The 26,338-nt window shown below is 39.5% G+C and overlaps 2 protein-coding genes across 3 annotated transcripts in view; one reads left to right on the top strand and one right to left on the bottom strand.

Annotated features, from left to right (window-relative positions):
• The window catches only part of ryr3 (ryanodine receptor 3), a 118,705-nt gene extending 110,930 nt beyond the window's left edge, over positions 1-7,775 (top strand). The window contains exons 101-107 of the mRNA XM_058057853.1: positions 103-249; positions 2,009-2,143; positions 2,324-2,480; positions 2,596-2,660; positions 4,240-4,340; positions 4,412-4,463; positions 6,591-7,775. Coding sequence (XP_057913836.1) covers positions 103-249; positions 2,009-2,143; positions 2,324-2,480; positions 2,596-2,660; positions 4,240-4,340; positions 4,412-4,463; positions 6,591-6,686 — 753 coding nt within the window. The 3' untranslated portion in view covers positions 6,687-7,775. The remainder of the gene's footprint in view (positions 1-102; positions 250-2,008; positions 2,144-2,323; positions 2,481-2,595; positions 2,661-4,239; positions 4,341-4,411; positions 4,464-6,590) is intronic.
• The window catches only part of aven (apoptosis, caspase activation inhibitor), a 36,117-nt gene continuing 15,077 nt past the window's right edge, over positions 5,299-26,338 (bottom strand). The window contains exons 3-6 of one of the 2 annotated variants that reach the window (XM_058057872.1): positions 12,430-12,500; positions 11,891-11,986; positions 9,389-9,695; positions 5,304-8,216 (exon numbers count right to left, since the gene is read on the bottom strand). In XM_058057872.1, the coding sequence (XP_057913855.1) occupies positions 8,083-8,216; positions 9,389-9,695; positions 11,891-11,986; positions 12,430-12,500 (608 nt within the window). In that variant the 3' untranslated portion in view covers positions 5,304-8,082. Of the gene's footprint in view, positions 8,217-9,388; positions 9,696-11,890; positions 11,987-12,429; positions 12,501-26,338 lie in introns of both variants that reach the window. The other variant, XM_058057873.1, reaches the window with a different exon arrangement.

Below are 26,338 nucleotides of genomic sequence, written 5' to 3'. Positions count from 1 at the left end.
GGATTGTGTATATAACAAGTTTAATGACCCATTTGATTATATTTTTAATCTCATAAATCCAACAATCATTAGTAAAAAATGAATCTTTTTTTTGTTTTGCAGTCCTTCCTGTATCTAATCTGGTACACCACCATGTCTATCTTTGGACACTTCAACAACTTCTTCTTTGCTGCCCACCTTCTGGATATAGCTATGGGCTTCAAGACCCTCCGTACCATTCTATCTTCAGTCACACACAATGGCAAGCAGGTATGTGTTCTCACCAGCAGGGGGAGCCAAAGGAGAGGGAAGCGCCTCTTTTAAGCAATTATTAGCATCATCTATTGAAGTAAGGTTCAAACCTTCATCATCTGGTCGTGATGCCGTTGGGGTGTAATTTTCTTCTGATTACAGTAACCCTCAAACGCCAACGTGATTGTTTTTTTTTTATTACGGGGGGGGGGATACCATCATAACATAACAAATGTAGCTGTACTCCACCGCAAGGGAAAGAGGCAGGGTTGTTGAATTTGAGGCCTTGATTGGGGACATTTGTGGTAATGGTTTCATTTTATTTGAACATGCGACTAATATATAAATATATATAATATAAAAAACTCACAGAACAGAGTGGAAAAGGTATGTCAACCCCTTGGCTAATTTGAGTCAGGTGTCATCCAACATGGAGCACATTGCAGAATGGTCAGTGAGGTGAGAAGAAATCCTCGGGCATCAGCAAAAAGACTTACATTTCTGTTCATACCTCCACAATACGTCCAAGTTTGAACAAGAATAAAGTTAATGGGAGGACCCCACGGAGGAAACCTCTGATGACAAAAAAAAAACATTGCTGCACGTCTAAAGTTTGCAAAAGACCACTTTGATGTTCCACAGCAGTTCTGGGACAACATTGTTATGTATGGAGGAAAAATGGCACAGCACACCAGCATCAGAACATCATCCCAACTGAAATATGGTGGAGGGGGGTAGCATCATGGTTTGGGGCTGTTTTTGCAGCCTCAGTGCCTGGACGGATTACTGTCATCAATGGAAAAATGAATTCCAAAATGTACCAAGACATTTAGCAAGAGAACTTAAGACCATCAGCTCAAACGAGAACACGACATTGACCCCAAACATACGAGTACATCAACAAAAGAATGGATCAAACAGAAGAAATTACGCCTTTTGGAGTGGCCAGGTCAGAGTCCAGACCTCAACCCCATTGAGATGCTATGGCATGACCTCAAGAGAGCCATACACACCAGATAATATAAAAAATATTGCTGAACTGAAACAATTCTGTGAAGCGGAATGGTCCAAAATTCTATTTTAATGTCTTATTTACGGCGGCACGGTGGTCTAGTGGTTAGCGTGCAGACCTCACAGCTAGGAGACCAGGGTTCAATTCCACCCTTGGGTATCTCTGTGTGGAGTTGCATGTTCTCCCCGTGCATGCGTGGGTTTTCTCCGGTTTCCTCCCACATTCCAAAAACATGCTAGGTTAATTGGCGACTCCAAATTGTCCATAGGTATGAATGTGAGTGTGAATGGTTGTTTGTCTATATGTGCCCTGTGATTGGCTGGCGACCAGTCCAGGGTGTACCCCGCCTCTCGCTCCAAGACAGCTGGGATAGGCTCCAGCACCCCCACGACCCTCGTGAGGAAAAAGTAGTAGAAAATGAATGAATGTCTTATTTACGTATGAAATAATACAAATAGAAATACCTTTAAGTATCTAGAAAAGCAGTATGTAAATGTTTTGTATTTTATTTATTATTAGCGTCATGAGGCCTGTCATTGTCATTGTTATTGTCAATAATCGATATTGACAGTATTTCTTGAGACCATTTTTGTCATTAATTATATGGCAAAACAAACGTCAATTGGAATGTAAAGAGCTTAGAAATAAACATTTTTTTCAAAATGATTCTAATAAATCGCTCTTATTGTGAAAGGTTTCTTCTGACGGTGACTGACCTCAGCATTTGTGTGAAATATGATTGACTGATTGAGCATACCCTCCTAGCTGGTGCTGACCGTGGGTCTGCTGGCAGTGGTTGTGTATCTCTACACTGTGGTGGCCTTCAACTTCTTCAGAAGGTTCTACAACAAGAGCGAGGATGAAGATGAGCCTGACATGAAGTGTGACGACATGATGACGGTACGTCTCTTCCAAACTTTGTGTCTTTCTGGCAGCAAGGCCATATTTGAAAGATTCATCTGGCTATTATTTTTGAAATAGAAAACTGTTCCCCCATTATTTTCAATAACTAAAACGCCATATTCATCTGCCTCCATAATGACAAAAATGCAAGTGAACTGCCTGTCTTCTATCCACCAGTGCTATTTGTTCCACATGTACGTGGGTGTAAGAGCTGGGGGTGGTATTGGAGATGAGTTGGAGGACCCAGCTGGCGACCCGTATGAGCTCTACCGAATCCTCTTTGACATTACTTTCTTCTTCTTCGTCATTGTCATTTTACTGGCCATCATTCAAGGTATCGAACTTTTCCTCTCACTTCACCTTAAGGCTAACAACATGAAGACATACAAGCAAAATGGCACACCTTCTTGTGTGGGCTTGAATGTGGTGCATTCAATGTCCTCCTGCAGGTTTGATCATCGATGCTTTTGGGGAGCTGAGAGACCAGCAGGAGCAAGTGAAGGAGGATATGGAGGTAGAGAAGGGGTTTGCACTTGGGGTCTAGTTAAAAACTTCTAACGAGAAAAGCAGATCTCCACCAAGTACCATAGTTCCACGTCTTTTGATTTACACCATAAATATAGCCGTAGACATTCATTTCATCTACATATTTACATTTCTTGACCATGAAAACATACCATGGAAGGCTTTGAATGACTTTAAAAATGTTATAATTAATTAATTGGTTGGTTAATAGATCATTAACGTCCAAGAGAATTTGTGTTTCGAGCAGCTCTCCAAAAATCATTATAAATTCATAATAAACAATCAATGCAAGGCAAAATAAGAAAAATAGAGTAAGAATAAAAAAAAAATACAGAGCGGTGCACTTCCAAGTCGTAGTGGAATATTCATAATTATTCATTATGTATATTGCTACCTTCTGTTGTGCTGAAATGCATGGCATGGCGTGGCGTAGGGGGGAATAGCCCATTCAGTCATTCGGTAGAGCTAACATGCTAACACCTAGCCAAAGAGTGCTAATTGTTTGTATAAGCGCCACCCTCTGAAAACGCCCCAAAATTTGACGATAATTATGTTGGCATGATAAAATTAGCATAGCAACAACTAGCATGATGGCCCAAGTGTCTGCTAAAGTTCATACCAAATCACAAAATATTCTAGTATGATCATGTTAGCATGCTTGCAATGCTAAAATTTAGTATAGTAGTGTCTACCCAGAAAATGGCTATAAATGATACTATGGTAATGTTAGCATAGTAACACCTAGCATAATAGTGTTTACTTGTGAAAATGACTAAAAATGCTCCTATGCTAATGGTTTCATGTTAACACCTACCGTAATAAAGCTAAGTGTCCATATAAGTGTCTTCCCATGAAAAGAGGCAAAAATGCTACTATGCTAATGTTAGCATAGTAACACCTAGGACAATAGTGTTTACTTATGAAAATGGCTGAAAATGATTCTATGCTAATGGTTTCATGTTAAAACCTACCGTGTGTTCATATAAGTGTCTTTCCATGAAAAGAGCCAAAAATCCTAATGTGCTAATGTTAGCATAGTAACACCTAGCATAATAGTGTTTACTTATGAAAATGGCTGAAAATGCTTCTATGCTAATGGTTTCATGTTAAAACCTACCGTGTGTTCATATAAGTGTCTTTCCATGAAAAGAGCCAAAAATGCTAATGTGCTAATGTTAGCATAGTAACACCCAGCATAATAGGGCTAGAGTGTTTTTCAGTTCTTCATATCCCATTTCAGATCATTTCATTCAAATCCACTCAAACTGTAAGTGTAAAACAAAGTTAACCACTGTGGTTTTTATGCTCCCAACTTGAAAAACATGTATAGAATTTAGAAATGAGGAATCCTCCAGTCAGGTCTGGAAATATTAACCACAAATTATTGTATTGTATTGATTCTAATTTCCTGTTTCAGGTTTGTCCTCACAGCTAGTCATGGTTATGGTTTAGGTCGCTAGCATCACACAAAAGCAAAGCACACAAGTGGAGCTGAAGTTTGGCAACATTCCCTATTGAATGTGTTAATTATAGAAAATGTATTATTAACTTCAATTCTGCTCTCCCAGACCAAATGCTTCATCTGCGGCATCGGCAATGACTACTTTGATCGGACGCCTCACGGCTTTGAAACTCACACCTTACAAGAGCACAACCTCGCCAATTACCTGTGAGTGCTGCAACAACCCCTCACAATGACCCTCCGTGTGTCTGCTCGCTAACCGGTGTTCTCCTGTGCAGGTTCTTCCTCATGTACCTGATTAACAAGGACGAGACAGAGCACACGGGCCAGGTATGTAGAAGAAACGCACACACACGCTGTTTTATGCCATGGAAATGGGACATAAAGAAAGAAAAGTGATGTTTCAAAGCCTCCTGTCAAAAGGTTTCACTTGTTTCAGCCCACTTGATGCGTTGCATAAGTGGAGCTTTGCAGCAGGAAGAAACAATGCGTGGGTTCACTTTTTTTTACCTTATTGGCCTCCTTGAAAGATGCACCGTGTTTTATTGTCATTCAGCTGCAAAGAAAATAGTTAAGACAGAAATAATTCTATTACAATTGCATGTTATTGTTGACCGTTGTATTCATTTCCAGCCCATTAGTTTTTCCTCACATCTTGGCTTACATGTCACCAAATCTGCAATATGGCCGCCGTCGTTGAAATGAAGAGATCCTGTTTAATTTCTCATTTTGAAACACTCAACTAATCCAATGAAGTCATAACTCTATGCCGTCTGCAAGGACATGAATATATCACTTTACTGAAACATAATGCTGTGCCAAATATTAAAGGGATGCCTCATAATGTTCATATTAGTCACAACAATAAAAGCTGTGCATCTAAAGCACGATGAAGGCAAGAAGATTACCATTTCATAAAGCTGTGGGCAGGAAAGAACCCACTGAAAGGGAACATCGAAGTGTGTAATGGCTTGAGGTTCGGCTCTGAATTTAACCAAATCCCATTTACTTTAATAACTTTACTATGTAAACGTTGACATTATATATATATATATATATATATATATATATATATATATATATATATATATATATATACACACACACACACACACACACACACACACTTTGCACATTTTGGGCTTTAAAAAATGAAAAAAACATTAGCTGGCCTATTTTTTTATAGCCCTGCCCCCCATGCAGATGGAGGAATGTGCCACATACCCCTTTTAAGGTGCAAAGGTTTTTCGAGTAGTGGCCCAGGCATGAGTAGAAAAACCAATAATTGCTAGTTGTCTAATTTACATGCAAGGCGTAAATGAGTTCTTTAGGATTTTTTTTTTCCCAATTAGATTCTCGGGTAAAATAATATTTGCATGAAAACAAACTCAAGTGCAGCCAAAAATATTTTAATGTTACACCTCTGTTCATTCATTCATTCATTTTGTACCGCTTATCCTCACGAGGGTTGCGGGGGGTGTTGGAGCCTATCCCAGCTGTCTTTAGGCAAGAGACGGGGTACACCCTGGACTAGTGGCCAGCCAATCACAGGGCACATATAGACAAACAATCATTCCCACTTACATTCCTACCTATGGACAATTTGGAGTGGCCAATTAACCTAGCATGTTTTTGGAATGGTAATGGTAATGGTTTTATTTCATTTGAACATGCATCAGATTACAATTGAATGCATCACATAATCAGTTCCCAGTTCCACATGTCCAAAAGGAGTAGGAAGAAGCAAAGCTTATTAAATCCTACCCCTCCATCTGGTACTTTTACAATCAGTAACTGTTACATTTGTTCACTTCCTGCTTTCCATAATACATACAGTTTAAGGTTTTTTTTTTGTTTGTTTTTTAATAATGTACCTCTTACTGAGGTACGAGGTGATATGGGGGGAGGAAACCAGAGTACCTGCAGAAAACCCACGCATGCACGGGGAGAACATACAAACTCCACACAGAGATGTCCGAGTGTGGAATGGAACTTGAGTCTTGTAGCTGTGAGGCCTGCATGCTAACCACTCCGCCGTGCAACCCATTTGTATAATTTCAGATTTTTCCATGGTAAATATCAATCTGTTGCAGAGTCAGTGTAGCATTCATAAAACACATATTTACTGTACAGGCATTTTTCAAGTCAAATGTAACATTGCTTTTATAAACTTTGTTTTGTTACAGTATATCTGGGATCATTTTTCTCCCCAGTATTTTTTTGAGTCCATAGCAGTCAGTAACAGTCACATAGAATATGAATATACATTATATACATACCTGTAAATACGGTACATTGGTCTTAGCATTGTCTTATGTATTACACCGTTTTTCACCCAGTAATGGATCCTATCTGGATGCAACTATTGAATAATATAATAACACAATCTGGACAGGGATTTCTTATGTTCCTCAGCATCTCACCTTTTTCTTCTTCTCTGCTTATTTCCCCTCTCAGGAGTCATACGTGTGGAAGATGTACCAGGAGAGATGCTGGGACTTTTTCCCAACTGGAGACTGTTTTCGAAAGCAATACGAGGACCAGTTAGGCTAAAGATGGCCACCTTGTCCGGTGGCCGTCTTCCATCTGACAGACTGTGAACATGACTTCCCTCTAGTTAGTCGAAAAGATGGAAAAGACTGACAGGAGACATCCAAGCTGTCGTTTATGCAAACTTTTCTTTTGGTTCTGACCCACATTGCCTTTTCACCCTCTCAACTCCGACCCCGTTACCACACGTGAAACTTGACAAATGGAATGTCTGAAGGGTGCAGTTTGCCAGATCAGATGCTTATTTTGATCACTACTCATGTCTGCCTTTTCAAACCGGTTTCAATATGTAAACGTGACAATACCAAAGTGCCTTATGGGAAACTATGCAAAAGAACCTTTTTGTTCTCTCGCTTGAGCTCATTTTGTGGCTTTAATGTTTAAGAAAAAAAATTTGTTGTATAAAATCTAGATGTGCCACTCAGTTTAGTTTATTTCTCCTATGTGTCTGCACTTGTTTCCACTATAGATTACCAACCATGTTGACGCCAAATCAAGCCGTTTTAAGGAAACACAGTATATACATACATAAACACACATAGTAGTTTTGCATTTGTTTGAAAGGGAAGGAAATTAATAAACTACCCAAGGCAATAAAACATCTTGTTAGCTCCTCATTTGCATTTTTTTTTCTCTTCCCATTTTTAAATGTGTGTTGGTTAAATTTCTTATTCATTTCTACAATGTGTCGAGGGCCCATAAAAAATGGGCTACAAGCCACAAATGGCCCCAGGACGCACTTTGGACACACCTGCATTATAGGGTAATTTTTAATTTTAAATTTTGGGCTTTCCCTTGGAGGCCGCCACAGCAAGTTCATCGCTAGTTTTTATACCGGAAGCCCTTCCTGATGTGATAGTACTGCAATACCACCAGGCGTTTACTTCTTTCATTTTAACCCTAGAAAATGATGGCAGTATATTACAAGGAATTTTGTGCTTAACTGGTTCAATAAATATAATTCAAATTATATACCGTCATTATGTTTTATCCATAATTATTACTTGGCCTGACTTATCTCCTTTGACAAAAGGCACATTTGTCAGCTGAGAAATAAATCTATTATGTGGCATATAAAACCAGATAAGGTTTATAATAAGATGCTATCAAAATATTACATTTTAATTGCTTTTACGTGAATTTCAATCAGGTCTGATGAAACATGACTACATCTGACCTTGTATAACATAGCAAATTGGATTACACAAACGTGATTCATATTTCTGAAATGTGACCAATAATAAATATATTTAGATTGATGAAAAATCAGCCTACCTTTTTGTGGTGGTAGCAATTAGCAGCTGAAGCACAAAGCTAAGTGTAAATATGGGATGCAATGCATATATGTGGGTTATTCACACTGATGGACGTTTCTGCTCCTCTTCTTAATGAGTGATGATCAGGAGATCATGCTGTCTAACCAGTCCTCCAGGTCCTCCTCCGTCATTTCCTGAGCAGACCCACGATGAGAGATCTCCTCTTTTCGCTCTTCAGTCTTCTCTTCTATTACGGCCTCAGTCACAGTGTCACACTCTGGAGATGGAACGAATAAGTCAGTGGAGCTTTTTGGAAGCATGCTTAAAAAAAACGTAACTATTTTCGAGCCTCTAAACTAGGCGTGTCACAAGATCTCCCAAGATTTTTTTTCTGAGAAAAAAACTTGCAATAATAATTAACCGCACCAATTGTTACGCCAAAGCACTACTTTACTTGCATAGTGACACCTTGCCACGCCACACGCTGGCTCAAAGTGCTGCACTCACCATCACTACCAAAAGCATGCTTCAAAAACTAACTATTTTTGAGCCTCTAAACTAGGGGTGTCACAAGATCTCCCAAAATTAAAGTGACAAGGTTGCTCGTTCTGAGAAAAAACTTGCAATAATAATTAACCGCACCAATTGTTACGCCAAAGCACTACTTTACTTGCATAGTGACACCTTGCCACACCACACGCTGGCTCAAAGCGCTGCACTTATCATCACTACCAAAAGATAACGCGACTGTCCATATTGGAGCTTCGTTTGTACAATGTTGCTTATGTGAAATCAATGCACCCAGGAAGGAAGTCAGGTAATTAATCAAAATACGGCTAAATACTGCAAGTACTACATGTTATCACGAATGTAGTAAATGGTTACAGAATGGCTACAAAGCCACAAAACCTTGTTGGTTTATGCATGTGTTTTAATAGCAGGCTTTATATGCAGTATATGTGTATCCCATTTACATGCATTAATTACCTGTCTCTTTTATATCGTAAGAATGTGCAGAAAAGACAGACATGTTGTATATAAGGATTGTGGATGATTTTTTTTTTTCATGCATTTTTCCTTTAAAAAATTGCCTTGTCTCAACTTGGGATTTGGGTGTCTTGTGACACTCCTAATCTAAACCCTATAATGCGCTTTTACATGTTAAGAAACAATTACAGGCACACCTTATGTCAAAGCATCTTCCTGCTGGGAAATGTTCAATGAATTAACTAGTGAGAGAGCCTCCTCTTCTAGCTGCAGCACTCCTTCAAATCACTTTCTATTTAAGTTAGCATAAAAAAACAAATTATTTAGGTAGAAGCCTACTACTACTACCACTAAAATATATCCTTTATTAAAGAATCAGTTCATTTTGCCATCGTCAATAAAGAAAAATGAGGATAATTGCGCCGCTGCGCCCCCAAACTCATTTTCATATATAGTGCTAACCTTTCTGTAGAGCAGTAGCACTCTCCGTGCTGTCAGACTTGCCTCCTGAGACATCACACACTGGTTTCGCTAAAGTGAGCAGCTGGTCTAGGTCCTCATCGACGTCATCCGCCGGGGGTGCAGCAACAGCGGCACCCGAGGGACCCTGAAAGTCAGAGCTTGCAGAGAGGCTTAAAGACCTGGAGATATTAGGGTTGTTGTTGTTCTTGTTAGGGATTTCAGAAGCTGTAGGCGGGGGTGTGAATGCGGCCACTTTGGGCGTCTCCTGTTTGGACGTCATTGGCGGAAGCTCTGCTGGTGTTGAAACCTGAAATATAAATAGCATGTAGCTATAAAGTTCAGACTTTATGCTGAACAATGTGTAAAAATATCACAATAAAACATCTCCGAACAAACACAGATATGGATTTAAAGTGGAAAAAAAACATGTGTGTTCATCTAATACTTCTCCAGAGAATTTATTCCTATTGATTTTTGTCTGTCATCTCAGACGTTTAATCTCTGTGTGAGACTTCAGTCTCTGATGTCGTTAATGTTTCAAGAGTGTCTCTGCAGCAGGGATGTCCAAACCTAAACCTACTGAAAAAGACAAGTATGCTAAGCCACAACTTTGTTATCGACGGCGACAAAGCAAAATCATGTAATATCTAATAATATTTCTCACTAGAGGCTGCACGGCGGACGAGTGGTTAGCGCACAGACCTCACAGCTAGGACACCAATGTTTCTAAAGCAACATTGTCATTCCTTCTTTTTCTGTGCCACTTGTCCTCACCAGGGTTGCGGGAGTATAATGGAGCCTATCCCAGCTGACTTTGGGTGAGAGGCGGCGTACACCATGGACTGGTCGTTGCCAGCCAATCGTGGTTAATGTATGGCCAAAAGAACTTCATGATTCATGATACTCAGAATGGAGATTCAGGAAGCGGAAACTAATATTATTTGAAGTTTTATGCAGTGAACATGTTTTGATTTGACAAATCTTAAGTTTGATCAAGTGTAGAATTGCGACAGATTCTGTTTGGACTACGGCAGCTGTTGAAAGATGAAAACGTGTATCTCGAGTGATGCTGGTAACACCGAGTGTAAGTAGGATTGCAAGCTTTCAATGTAAATATTCCACCTGTGGTTAAGGGACATGTGCGGTTTATTCATTCATTCATTCATTTTCTACCGCTTTTCCTCACGAGGGTCGCGGGGGGGTGCTGGAGCCTATCCCAGCTGTCTTCAGCTGAGAAGGACCCGATGGACTGGTCACCAGCCAATCACAGGGCACATATAGACAAACAACCATTCACACTCACATTCATACCAATGGACATTTTGGAGTGGCCAATTAACCTAGCATGCTTTTGGAATGTGGGAGGAAACCGGAGTACCCGGAGAAAACCCACGCATGCATGGGGAGGACATGCAAACTCCACACAGAGATGGCCAAGGGTGGAATTGAACCCTGGTCTCCTAGCTGTGAGGTCTGTGCGCTAACCACTTGACCGCCGTGCCGCCCCATGTGCGGTTTATATATGTACAAAATGTTTCTCTTTTTGATTATTGGATTTAATTATTGAATTATATCGAAGAGTGCTTAATAGACGGGAATACAATTTACATATATATTTTTTGACGAATAGGCAACAATAAAAGTGCATGATTTATTAGCATATTTTTTAAAAACCATGATAGAGTGAAGCTGATTATAGGAAATGATTATAGCCTGGAAAAGTAGCTCATACGAAAGGTTGGAGGAAAACAAGAGCTGGCCATTCAAATAGTCAATATGTCCTTTGTACTTCCTGTCTCCTCGTTATCTTTTATTTTGCTGCATTGCTCCGACTTGCAGTTTTTTGTTCTTCCTTCCCAGATCTCGTAACTTCCGACCAGGGAGGAGATTCCGTGGCTCACCGGCTTCTAACTTGACTTCTAACTTGGTGGATAGTCTCCCTTGGACTGCTTTCAGCCTCCTACGCAAGACTTTTTCTTGCCCTTTCCAGTTGCTTGAGATTTTTTATTACCCTTTGTTGTGCTATTTTGCCTCACTCGCCGGCCATGTCTTTACTGAGCTTGTAGCTTCACTGTACCTTCACATTTTTTACCTTTTGTTTCCCTTTTCTTAATTGTGTTGCTACTTCACACACTTTGTTTCCCTCTGAGATACAAGGAAAGTTCTTGAATATCTTAATCTACCTTTGTGCTCGGTTCTGTATTCTGCACCTTGGATCCCTTATTCTTATGCAAAACTCCTAACGTAACTGTCAATCTTGCCAATAGTTTTCCAGGATGCTCGCTGTGTTCTCTCTCATAGACATCTTAGCTCAGTTTCTGTATTTTTCCAGACGTGAACATGTCTGAACACCAAACAAATTCCATACTTTTCAGTACTTGTGTAGGAACTCTGTAATTGTACTAATGCATTCCCATTTCCTGTAAAAATATTAATTAAACTTTACAAATTTACATATTTTCTTCCCCACTAATTTTAGTGCTAATACATCTTGGGGCCTACCTGAAGCAGTTCAGCATCCAGGTTGAGTCTCTGGTGTAGAGGCACTTGTTTAAGGAACAGGGCCAATGCTTCGAGGTCCACAAAGTGGGCAGACATCTACAACAAATAATAAAAAAAAAACATCAGAAAAAGTGTCTCGCTTTGTCCCAAGCCACTTTTTTATGAGTATCTCTAAATCTAAAGACAAATTTACTAAGCTGGCAACACAGATCCCCGTTTATGAGTGAGGGTCTGTAGTGCAAAATCTATTTGTGGCAGGCCTACACCCACTGTAGCTTTAGAGCACTGACAAGCACATGTGTAAAAATTGAACAAAACTGTCTGAAAAACATGGCTGCCATCAATGTAAATATCTTTGATAGGTTTTAGCATCTAAGGGGTTTTGTCATTTTTCTCCCATGACTGCATAATGCATCTTCACGGGACATAATCATTGTGTGCATCAAACTTCTTGTCGTGTTGTTGTCTACTAGTTCAGCTTAACATGAGTGGGTTACAAAGCGGCTGAAATCTATAGAAAACTAAGAGTACACATGTACCTCACTGCATGAAAGGGTGTCCTTCTCCCAGTCTTTTTCTTCTGACAAGCGGAATTGAGTGAAATAATCTCCTGAGAATGACATGACATGGAGAGAGTGACTGATTTGATATATTTAGCCCTATGGTAAAATATGGGCAAAATCCATGTTAACATCCATATTAAGACAGATATTTTCAAAAACACACACTCCGGTCTGAAACATTCCCCAGCTGTCATGCAGATTCTGACCAATTAGAAGCCTGAAAAAGCAAGTAGAGTTGGTTTGGTTGTGCATTACAATGTATGTGTTTTAATATAGTGACATATCACATGTGCAATGTTGTGTACGTTATGTTTAAAAAAAAAAGGCCCTCACTTGTATGGAGCCCAGGAAACAACATTAATGTTTTTTTAATCACCAATATTCTTAATCGCAATATTGGGTGTGGACTCAACTTGACAATATTATCAAATACTTGCAACTTTGAGAGCAATGACTGTGCACTTAACTCAAATTTTAGTGTGATGACTTGAAAATATTTGAGGTTTTCAGTGAGTGTTAAATAAAATGTGACCCTATTTGAAGAAAATATTGTTATCAAGGAAGACACCAAATTTTCCACTGAATCTCTTAATGTCCAATCAGGTTTAGGGACAAACAACAAGGTCTTGGTCACATGTCTTTGAGCGGCAGACTGCTGGAGAGTGGCCATGATTAAGTTCATTTGCATTCGCAAATTACGAGATCATAGCATTTTATTTGGTAAACACTAAGGGGGCGCCGTTATCGATATGAGTCGATACTTGCTACGATCCTTGCTCTGATCCCCTCCGCCAATCAAGTCCGCCCCCACTACATCATCCAGAACAAGCATGTCTGCCGTGTGTGGGACTTCCTGTCTTTTGTGAGAGTGATATATTTTTTTCACCCTGCAAAACATGCTGAAGGGATTGGCACTGCATTTGTGGGGGCACTAAGCAGGATGTGCAGGGTGAGTGTTCAAGTGTAAGTGCAATTGTGGGGAACATTTGGGGATGAGTACCGCCTCAGATTTAGGTGAATGGAAACACGATGTAGCAGTTTTAGTGCAAGAGGAACTTTCGTTGTGTGCGGGGCTGCGTCAGGCTACAGATGATGGGCGTGCCTTTAGCAACCACTTCTGACTCATTCAAACACTCAAAAGTCAAGAAGTTGATGGTCTGTTGTTAAGTCTAATACCATGAGATTTCTTACAACACAAATAATAATGAATAAAATTTTACTTGTCCATACACACATACACATTAAAGGCAGAGTTTTTCAAAAGCTCCCTTTTTCAACTGCTACCAAAGACATATTTATATGTTTTTTTCAACCTGGCCGCTTGCTCTTAAGGATGTATTTATACGCCTTTTACGTTTTTTTTTTGTGCGAGAGGCACAAAGAGGTGATGGTGCAACTCTAGAATAGAAGGGAGCATGTTTGGTGCCGTTTTAAGATGAAAGTGCATTCATAAGCGCATGGCCTTCATCTTTCCCATTGAAATATGCTCCACATGAAATGAAAAGGCATCTCACCGTGTTCCGCAGAGAAGGTTATGCGTCGAAGGGAAATTTTAACATATGCACACGCATGCACTCACACAGTTCAGTGGAAAATGTGAAAATTGTAACAACCATTTTTGTGTTTATGTTGTGGCATTTTGGCTAAAAATATATCATGAAATTCGTGTCTAATTGAAAGTTACGCTTGAAATACATCTTTTCATAAAATCATTTTTTTCTCCCTTTTTGTTGAAAACTGATATTTTTCCGAAACTGACCTTTGTTTTGCTGCTGATTCAAAAAACAGAAAAGGGTAGTCTAATATATATCGACATATATCATGTCCCAACAACCCAACAACATAATAATCTGTGTGCCTTGAAAAATCAATCAAATTAATCAAAATGGCCGGTACTGAGAAAGACATCTTTTGAAAACCGTCTGGGATCGAATGAGTTAAGGACAAAAGCTTGCGGACCAAGCACACCAAAAGTGTGTGTTTTTAATACATACAACACAAACACGAGCAGCCGCTGTGAAATGGCCAACCTTTAAAAGGCAGTGGATGGCATTGTGTAAACAGTCGAGAGTCCGAACTACGTGTGTGCGACCATTTTGCTTAAAGCGGCTGAGAGCTCTCGGAAGCACATAAGCACTGAGGTTGTGTTGTCAACAAGCCAGAAAGCAACAGAAGCACGTCCATCCTACAGAGCCGACTTGTTAACATCTTTTCAGCACTGATGGCAGCGAATTGTGTGTGTGTGTGTGTGTGTGTGAGTGAGTGAATGGGCATGATGGAACGCATCACCCACGAGTGACTGTGAAACAAGAACACGCTGGCCGTCGGCTCTGAAGGGCTCTTCAAAGCTCTTGTTATAATTGTGGTGATCTCCACAACTGAGCAGGAGTGTCATTTCACGGCCAATAAGTACATGCTGGGAATATTTTAGACAAGAACTGGACAAAGCTTCAAGAAAATAATCCAAAAGTTAATCTGACATTAAAGTTATAACATAACATTGTAATGGTACACTGCATAGAATAACATCAAAAAATAGCTGCGATAACCAATAATAAAAAAAAACACTAGAGTGGATTAAAATGACCAGATTAAGCGTGCTGCAAACCAACTTGGCGTCGATCGCTACGGCCTCAGACAAAAAAAAACATTGACCGTCAATACACCAAACCCCGGCAGCCAACCAAATTTCCCGCATCATCACGACGGTGCTAAATCCTACATAAGACGCCACCATACTCCCATCATCGCCATGGCATCCTCCTCCATCACTGAAGATAGCCGCCCGTCGGCCAGCAAAATACTTTGAGCCGTAGTAGGTACCCCGATTTTTGTAAGTTTGGTTAATAGTAGTGATGTCAGGATATTTGGATATCAGGACAAATCCGCAGGTACAGTTTGTCAAATCCAACTTCGTTTGAGTCGTTCTTACCTTCCGGGTGTGCGAAAACTACAGTTACATCTAAAAGAAAATTGGGTATCCCTACTTTATACACTTGATTGATTGATAAATGTGACTTCCAACATTGTGTGTATGTTTCATGGGCCTGTGTTTGATTTTTAAGGTTTCATTGTGTTTCAGAATCAATACATTTTCCAACATACAAAAAAGGTAATTGCTTGATGAAAATACTTTTTCCTTTTGATTCTGGACGAATCCATCAAGTGGTGGAATTTCTAGCTATACGCTAGCCACAAAAGCAAAATAAGTAGATAAGAAAAACATTTTTTTTGGACACACAGTCATATTGATGTGCATGTTGGCATCTAACAATTCACACAAGAAATCGAATCCCATTGTTGTTGTTCCCCTTGAGTCATGCACTGACTCACCAACCATTAAATACATGGAGACACAGCTCATGTACGATATAATATAAAGTCAACAGCCTGCAGGGCAAGGTGACTAATGATAGCCCAACTAGTGGTCATCAAGACAAAGGTTCTGCGTCCTGAATACAACACATGAAAAAAAAAAACCCTGATCCGCAACCAAGCAATGTAACTATAAGAAGTCTGCTTCGGACAAACAGGATTAAAAAGTCACAAACAGCAGACCACAGGTCGGTGTGACAAACACAGATGGACGCTCTGCTGGAGACGTGACAGAAGAACGGCGGTCGGTCGCAGCTTGCCCGGCATGCTTAATATCGCAGACGTGCTGCTTTCACGATTTCTGCCCCGCTCAGTACCATCTGCAGTTGTCCTTGATTGCTTTGCTATACAGGGACTGATGGGGGTCAAAAAGGAAAGGCTGTGGGAGGGCTTTTGTCTCTCGCCATGGAATAAAATGATGTATGAAAAGCAGCATTTCCAAGGTTACGGAAAGGGAAGAATGTCAGCTTTATGTGACAGTGACGGGGATTGAGCACATCCAAGTTGGACCTTGAAACAGCTGATGTGTACAACGTCTACCATAAACGAGGATAGGCCTTTAACTAGATTTTCCTGACAGACAATGGGCAAAGTTAATAATCAATTAACCAATTACTTGTACATTGTGATCATGGTTTTTCAAAAGTTTGTTAAATAAATGGTCACTGTTTTGTGGTTGACTATGGCCTATTATTCGTCAAAACAATTGTAAAAACAAATCATATGTATGTAGTATTCTGATCCCTGGTGTTACATTAATCACAAATCATTACATTACCTTAACACTGCATGTATTCAGCTCAGGCATGTCTAACATGAAGTGAAAAAACATTTCCTCCCATTACGCGTGGAAGTGGTACATTTTTGACTTCTTAATTTGTTGATTTTATTTTGTCGAATTCGGTTTGTACCTCTGTAGAAGTGACAAATATGCTATTATGTGGTATAAGCCGCAGCCTGCGCAATGTGGTGTAAACAAAGATTAATGGGAGTGTAAAAGTGATTGTGGGGTGTTATTTCATGTCATTATTACAGGGCTCTTTAGAAAGTCATACTGCATATTTTCTATGCTCTAACTACAAAAAATATTCAGTTTATTAATATTGAATCTTGTATCTTTGGAAATTCACTTATTGCAGGAAGGTCTGGAACCAATTAATGATAAACGAGGGACAACTATGTTTTATATACAGTATTAAAAGACAACCCTGAAAAAAGCCAATGTTTGGCTATATTTCTTAAATGATTGACAGTTTGATGATTCAACTTCATTGATCACCATTATTTTAACATAAAACAATCCTTGCTTGTAATATTCCCAATCTCTGACATTTTATTCCAAACCGGCTACAGCTGCATCTCTACTGGTCACCGGTTCACGTGAGTGACAAGAAAAGCTCTGACTCACTTGGGGAGAAGTTGTTTGGCATCACCTCCTGGTCTGTATGAATGAAATAGAGTATTATCTTTATATTGATTGCAAAAAGTGGATTTTTTTTTGCACAGAAATATAATCATTGTCCTTTCAAATAGACTTAGCTCCATTCCGAAAACACATATCGGCCAATCACAGAGCAGGCTGCGCCCACGCTCCATGTAATTCAATGTTCAGATTATTATTATTATTATTAGTGTGTGGAAATATGAGGTAATAACTATAAAAGCAATCTTCACTCGCTAAATGTACTGCAAAAAAGGTCAGTAAGGATAATTCATAATGCCGCCTACAGAGAACATACTAACTCCTTATTTCTAAAATCATTAATACTTAAACTTGCTGATATAGTTAATCTTCAAACAGCTAAAATAATGCATAAGGCTAAAAATAACCAATTAGTTAAAAATGTCATCCAATACTTCTCTACAAGAGAGGAGAAATATGATCTCAGGGAAGAACTACATTTGAAACACTTCTATGCTAGGACTACGTTTAAAAAGCCATAGCATTTCAGTATGTGGAATCAAACTATGGAATGGATTGAGTAAGGACCTCAAACAATGCACAACGATGAGCCAATTCAAGAAACAATACAAGCAGTTGCTGTTTGCTAAATACAAGGATGAAGAGTCTTGAACCAGTCATGATGTGCTATACATATCACTATATTGACACTTACTATGGTACACATTATGTCATTGTATGGTCATATCACCTCATACTTCGGTATGTGACAAAAATAAAATTTAAAAAAAACTTAAACTACATTAGGAAAGCAGGAAGTGAACAAATGTAACAGTTACAGATTGTAAAAGTACCAGATGGAGGGGTAGGATTTAATACGCTTTGCTTCTTCCTACTCCTTTTGGACATGTGGAACTGGGAACTGATTATGGGATGCACTCAATTGTAATCTGATGCATGTTCACTTATCCAGAACATACAATGTTTACAATGTTTTGCAGAGCCACTCCTTGTATGAGTATGAGACTGGCCTTCTCATTTCTCATTTATGTGGCACGGGTGTCCAAGTGAATGAAACTTGTCGGGAGTGTATAATTGAAATCTTATTATTGCCACTCCACTGTTAATGGAGACGCTCCAGGTTTCAGTATACTTTGTCTCTGAGGTGCCTGGACTCATTTCTTTTGCTTCTTGATTTCTCATGAATTCAAGTTAAACTAGTTTGCATAAAAGGGCAAATGGGAAATTTGCAGTGAGATGGAAAAAGAACAAAACCTTCCCGTCTCCAAGTCCCATGTTAACTCTTCTACTCCTTTGCTTAATAGCTCTGCAGTCACTAATTCTCATCCTCTTCCTGTTCCTGTTCCATCTCCTTTGGTGGGTGGCTGATAAACGACCTCCCTCCTACATTATACGAGCCCTGTGTCACCCACGACCTTCCCTGTCCATGAAAATATCAACTCGGGTAGTCCGTAGACGCCGACATAGCCATGGCAACAACAAGAATCTTCTGTCAAATTTCCAAAAAGACAAAGGCTCAGGGACGTGTGCAAAGAAGAAAGCAAAGGGAGCCAAGGAAAATAGAAGATTTACTTCTGATATCTTTCCCCCCCTGTTCCATCAACATTTTTTCTTTTTTTTGGCTAAAAAAAATGTAAATTGGTGTTTTTTAATATATTAAACTACCAAACTGTGGATCATCAAAAGTCCAAGTCCCATGACATACTACTATTTTCTGAAATTGACCGAAAAAAAACAGCCTCTATCGAGATGGCCACCCCACACTGTTTGAGGTTTCTTTCTTAAAGGGCATTTTTCCTTGCCTCAGTCACCAACGTTGTGTGGTTCCGTTGGTTTTCTGGTCCAAGACCCTGCTTTACAGATGTGTAAAGTGCCTTGTGATAACTTTTGTTGTGAATTCAAAGCGGAATTTTCCACTCTGTTGTCGGACTAGACCTGCAGGTCAACACACACACCAAGACTTCTCTTGGAAACAACAACAATAACACCCTGTTCTTTATTATTAAACTTCACACACATACATATAGCTTTATTATGAGTCATACTTCCTGTTTGAACTGGCTGCAATCAGATCGGATCAATATGCCAAGAAACAAAAAAACAAATCTCAGTGGGCCTTGCCGGTCCTAACACATTTGAGTCAATGAAATATGTTTAGTAGTGAAGTAGGCATTCACCTATTGTAATAGATCAGGGGTCGGCAACCTCGCTCACTAAAGAAAATCTATCTGGGCGAGAGCTATCTGGGATCACATCGCGATTTGCAAGCCAGCATGTGCACGATGACGTGCATAAATTCAACAGACATGTACTTTATGCGTCACTTGGCTGGACAGAGACGCACAATAATCGCCCTGTTATGCAAGTTCTATTGAAAATGAATGGCTACATGTGACGTACGTCACCTCCTCTGTGTGGCCCCCATCAACGACGTGGTCGCTCATTTGAGCCCGGATCATATATATTCAGACAAAACACCCGCTTCCCCTACATTCCTCAAGCTCATCCAATCACTAGTCAGAACTATGCCAGGATTCATTCAGGGTCTCACAGAAAGTCAGATTTTTATAAAACTCATTACAAAGATGCATATTTTTGCCATTGAAGCGTTAAAACACAACAAAGCGGCTGAAAAGCCACATTCGGCTCTGGAGCCGTGGATTGCTGACCCCTGTAATAGATAATTTGCATTTCCGTTCTGATCTAGATCTTCCACTGCAAACAATTATTTAAGGCAGTGCTTCTCAATTATTTTTCTGCCACCCCAGGGGACAGACATTTTTTTTGCACCTCTCCCATTTGAAATACTAGAGAAACTAATAATATTTATTTATTTATCTGTAATGTACAGACAGAACTTGAAAATGAAACCAGGAAAATGCAACAAAATGGAGAGCATACAAGCATATGTGGAACTATGTGAATCATGTGACTCAATGTGAAGCATTCAATTGCAACCTGATGCATGTTCAAATAAAATTAAACCACTAGTGGTTAGCACGCAGACCTCACCAGAGACCAGGGTTCAATTCCACCCTCGGACATCTCTGTGTGGAGTTTGCATGTTCTCCCCATGCATGCGTGGGTTTTCTCCGGGTATTCCAGTTTCCTCCCACATTCCAAAAACATGCTAGGTTAATTGGTGACTCCAAGTTGTCCATGGGTGTGAGTGTGAATGGTTGTGTGTCTGTATGTGTCCTGTGATTGGCTGGCGACCAGTCCAGGGTGTACCCCACCTCTCGCCCGAAGACAGCTGAGATAGGCTCCAGCACCTCCCGCGACCCTCGTGAGGAAAAGCGGTAGAAAATGAATGAATGAATGAATTACCATTACCATATTCAAGAGTCAAAATGCATGTTGAGTACTATAAATTTGTACATGTTGGTAAGTCTGCTTTGAAATGAAAGCCCCCCGCCCCACTATTTGAGAAGCACTGATTTAAGTTAAGATATGTCTACATTGTAGCGTAGCACATCCCCCTCATCAAATGCAAAGCCACAGGCCACACCTTTGGGTATGACCGCTATTAACATTGATTAGTCTCCTATTGGGCACACGTCAGCAGCAACGGTAATCTGGCTAAGTCTCCAGTAACACCTGCTGTAAAATGTGGACATTTTATACCACACTCAATTTCACTTGGAGAATAATAGCCTATGACCGGTGAATGATCGCTCCCCTTGATATGAGCTGTCACCGGGGACCAAATGAGTGTTATTACCACCACGAAAAAAAAACCATCTGATAGGTGCTTGATTGCCTGAAGCAGGAGGACAAGATGGAACATGCAGAGAAAAAAAAACTGGGAAAAACAAACTTGGTACAAAACATGGAGGCTTTTCCATGTGCCACGGTATCTCCAGCAGGCTCCCTGTCATGCCTTAAGTAAACCAATTAGACTAACAAGACATGGCGCAGAAAACCCCTCTACACATCGATAAATCAGGGCTTGAGCTAATTGCAATTAAAGTCCTGAGTAAACCAGGCGAGGAAATAAAGAGAGCTGAAGTGATTTAACTTTTAATGGTGATTGTGTTTACGTCAAAGTCATCAGAGGAACCTCAATCCGCTTGAGGTTTTATTCTCATTAGGCATGTGTTGTATTGGAGTGCAAACCGTCGAGAGGTATGTTACTATTAAAACATTGGCTTCCTTTGGACCTCATTGAACTTTTTGAGCAGGCATTTGACTACATTTTTTTGTGTCTAATTGCATGGGAGAATGTTTCAATGTAAGTTTTGAGTAATTGTGCCCAGAATATTTATATCTGCACACATGTGGTAAATTGAGACTGAATCAAGAGCATTTCTGTAGTGCACTCCAACGTGTTTACTTCAATGTGATTCATAGGATTAATCAATCATTTTTGCAGCTCGGCTAATTGATGATTTGTATGCCCAGCAGTCCTTTCCACACAAGTATGTCAGTCTGTCTTTTACTGAACTACCACGGCAAATTTATTTTCACTCACAAGACACTGGAGACAGAAAGAAGAAACACAATGCCGACAGCTGATTTATGAAAATAATTAGGTCGCATCCTGAGTAGCTACAAAGTTGTCAAGCCCTAGATCTATTTTTTCTACCATCGACTGGCAAACAACACATTTGTAAAAGGGAAAGAGGGAACAGATGATCAGTGTTTCTTCTCACCCCCAAAGGACACCGGATAAGAACAATGCACCCACTAAACAGCTAAATAAAGACTTGCGACTTTGTCTTTTAAAAAGCACTAAAGTACCAGAATGCACACTTTACACATTTCAGTTCATGACGGCCACTACAGCATTGTACTCTACTGTATACCAGTCACTAGTTATTCTGTTCCTGAGGTTTTTTTATTCCAGTATTTGTAATAAATATATAAATAAAAGTGCACGGATAATAATAATAATAATACATTTTATTTAAAAGCGCCTTTCAGGACACCCAAGGTCGCTGTACAGGAGATAAAAAAACACCAATATAAAATACAAGATCAGTCATGATCAGTCATTTGTACTGGACTGTTCATATAGACCAGGGGCGTCTAAATCACCACTTTCCTGTTCCTACTAACAAACTACAAAGTCAAATTTAATTCTGAAAAAAAAAAAAAACTCCAAATCAAATGTGCACTTCAAATTGGACAATATCCAGCTGTCAATTAACAGAAATGTTCCGCTAGCATCAAAATCTCCAGTCAATAAGCCTATTGGGAGGCCATATTTCCCTGGCATATCTACGGCATCCAGTACATTCATTTGTTTGTGACGGCTGGCCACAGTATCATTTTTGAACGCCACATATTGATTTTGAGCTGCTGAAATGAAAGATGCATGGACATGATACCAGAGCAGAAAACAACATAAAACATTCTCATATGGGAATACAAGGGTATATAAGCCCAAAATGATTCCTACCCCGGAACAAATATTTAGTCAAAGTGCAGATTTATATTGTCAACATGTACCTATTAGCTAGAAATGACAAGAAAGTGAGGCAAAGTATTATATTATATAAATATAATAACAGTTTAATAATATAATCAAGAATATTGGTAAGCAATCAGAAGTATATTTTTACATAAATCAATAAGATGAATAACGTCATGTTATCCATCTCACAGTCTCATGAAACATTAAATGTTGCATCAGAAGAAACGACTGACAATTAAAGGCTTACTGGCGTCATTCATGTTGTCACGATTGCCCTGTAGCACCACTAGCAATGTGGTCATTATTTACCATAGCAAACCGGCTAGCAGCGTCAAAGAAATGAATCATACAAAGCAATTATCTTTAATTGAGGTAAAGACCCCGCCATCAAGTGACTAATCTGTTCTCCCCCCCCCCCTCCAAAAGGCACTATTTGGCTTGGCATTTGGAAATTATAATGCATGATAATACAGCTGACTGTGACTATTAGTCTTTAGAAATACCTTTAAAAATTTGAAATGCAAGGTAAGAAGAGGCTTCTGTAAAATAATAATAATAATACATTTTATTTCAAAGCGCCTTTCAGGACACCCAAGGTCGCTGTACAGAAGATATAAAAACACAAATATAAAATACAAGATAAAAGAGAACAAACAATGAATAAGAACATACAATAAATAAGGGCGGCACGGTGGTCTAGTGGTTAGCGCGCAGACCTCACAGCTAGGAGACCAGGGTTCAATTCCACCATTGGCCATCTCTGTGTGGAGTTTGCATGTTCTCCCTGTGCATGCGTGGGTTTTCTCCGGGTACTCCGGTTTCCTCCCACATTCCAAAAACATGCTAGGTTAATTGGCCATTGTCCATAGGTATGAATGTGAGTGTGAATGGTTGTCTATATGTGCCCTGTGATTGGCTGGCCACCAGCCTCTCGCCCGAAGACAGCTGGGATAGGCTCCAGCACCCCCCGCGACCCTTGTGAGGAAAAGCAGTAAAAAATGAATGAATGAATGAATGAATGAATACAATAAATAAGGGGGGGACCATGTGACATGTGAGTTTGGTTTTGAAGATCGGAAGGGTGGCGGAGTTACGGAGGTCAGGCGGCAATGAGTTCCAGAGTTTGGGAGCAGAGCGGCTGAAAGCTCTGCTCCCCATAGTGCTAAGGCGTGCTGGGTACACTGAGATGGAGGGAGGAGGAAGATCTGAGGGAGCGGGAAGGATTGATAATGTGGACGAGGTCAGCGAGGTAAGGGGGCGGGGGGGCAAGGTTATGGATGGACTTGAACAGAAGGATTTTGTAGGTGATTCTTTGAGTCACTGGGAGCCTGTCACTGGGAAAAATTGGAATAGACACAGCATTGCGCATGATCTCTGTAACGTAGTAACGTCTTTCCGAAAACCTGCCAGGGTAGCACACACAGTATATAAACAAAACAATGAGCATTCATTCATTTTCTACCGCTTTTCCTCACGAGGGTTGTGGGGGTGCTGGAGCCTATCCCAGCTGTCTTCAGGCGAGAGGCGGGGTACACCCTGGACTGGTCGCCAGCCAATCACAGGGCACATATAGACAAACAACCATTCACACGTTATTGTTGAGCCCTAGGGTGGGGTTTCACTTCTAGCTTGACCACCGTGTTCCATTTCACAAATTCATTCTTTAACCTTGGAGTAGTCGTGCACTTTTTTTCCCCCTCAGTCGGGAGGCGACATCTCACATTCATTCCTTGCAATGGCCTCAAATGGCACAGAAAGACGCCAACGCCATCTATACCATCCTTTGACAAAGATCCCCATTAGAAGATGACATTGAGAGACAACAGTTACTAACACTGTTACTAATTCTGGCACAAAACTTTCATCCCAGCATGAGGACACATTAACCAGACAGCAGGGGGTTATCTTGCTGTGATGATTTGATTTCCTTTCAAACAACCAGCCATAGACTACAGTCTGTGTTTTCATGCGTCTTCCAATCCACCACCTTGGAAAAAAAGCATCTATTTGATAATAATACCCAAAGCACACAGCTGAGAAATAATCCCCATGTATTCAGCGATACAGACTGAAAATATACTCCATGGTACATACATATGAATACATTTTGGTCATGTCAGTATCATGGAAGGCATAGTTTACAAAGATTTTGATGTGTGTCATCTAAGGAAAATGAGCAGTCACAGTATATCCATACGCCTCATTACACAATTTCCCCAAGGGACACAATGCGTATAAAAACACGTTTTTTTTGTATTGCATTCCCAAGGAATCAATATTGGGCTACAGCTTAGCACTCCATGGAAACATGTATGGTATAATTTATGTCAAAGAAAGACCATTTCAAAACACTCTGTATTAAAGCAGCAAAATAACACACAGTCGCAACAGCAATTCTTGGAAATGAAGCCAATTTTTAAAATTGAAAAAAAAACTGTAATAGCCTCTGCACCATGACAACAGATTTGAAACTGAAGGGTCAGAAAAAAAAACAAAAAACAATGGCATTATAATTTACTTTTCGGAAATAAAAACATTTTTTTGTTTGTTTACTTTATTTGCCTTTTATTTAACCTACAAATGTGTCAAATCATTTTGTCTGATCCTGTAGAAAAACACTCAAGAGAGAGCAGACCTCTGCCAAGCGCCATAGTTCCTCCCATATTGTGATTTATGCCATAAATATTAGTTGGACATTTATTTTATACACATATTTACATCTTTTGACCATGAAAGTTTAAATGACTTAAAGAATTCCAACAATGCTAACATGCAAAAATTTGCATGCTAAAATTATAGCACTTAGTGATTGTATATGTACATACCTCTAAAACTGATGTTAGTTAGTATAATTATAATATGATTAGCACAGTTAATATAATTATCAAGTGTCTGCTCAAGTTAATATTTATGAAATCATGTAAAATGCTAGTATGCTAATTTTTAGTATGCTAGCATAAGAGACCTAGCATAACACCTAACATAATAGCATGACAATGGTCAACCATGGACAACCATGAAAGAGTTTAAATGACTTAAAGAATGCCAACAATGCTAACATGCTAAAATTTGCATGCTAAAATTATAGCGCTTAGTGATTGTACATGTACATACCTCTAAAACTGATGTTAGTTAGTTAGTTTGTTAGTATAATTATAATATGATTAACACAGTAAATATAATTATCAAGTATCTGCTTAAGTTAATATTTATGAAATCACGTAAAATGCTAGCATGCTAATTTTTTGTATGCTAGCATAAAACACCTAACATAATAGCATGACAGTGGTAAGTGTTCAGTTTTCTACCCATGTAAGCGGATAAAATTGTTACTATGCTAATATTACCATGCTAGCAATACTAACATTAACATGCTAACACCCAGCATGGTAGCGGTGTTTGTATACATGTCTACCCATGAAAATAGGAAAAAAATGCTAGTATGCTAACACCTAACATGATAGAGTAATGTACCGGGAAGGCTAAATGGTGCTGTTATATCCACAAATGCCAAAAATGGTTAGCTCTTGAAATGATAAACAATCCTTTAAAAAATTCTGGATCCAGACGGTGATACGGATCAAACGCAAAATTTTAATCAGTTCTTCAATATTCCATTTCCGACAATAACTGAAAATTTAATCCAAATCCATTGCGAAGTTATTTTGAAA

This window comes from Doryrhamphus excisus, chromosome 19 (genome assembly GCF_030265055.1).
Source record: "Doryrhamphus excisus isolate RoL2022-K1 chromosome 19, RoL_Dexc_1.0, whole genome shotgun sequence".
NCBI lineage: Eukaryota > Metazoa > Chordata > Actinopteri > Syngnathiformes > Syngnathidae > Doryrhamphus > Doryrhamphus excisus.
Note: the sequence above shows the minus strand (reverse complement) of the source record. Positions and strands in the feature narration are given on the sequence as shown.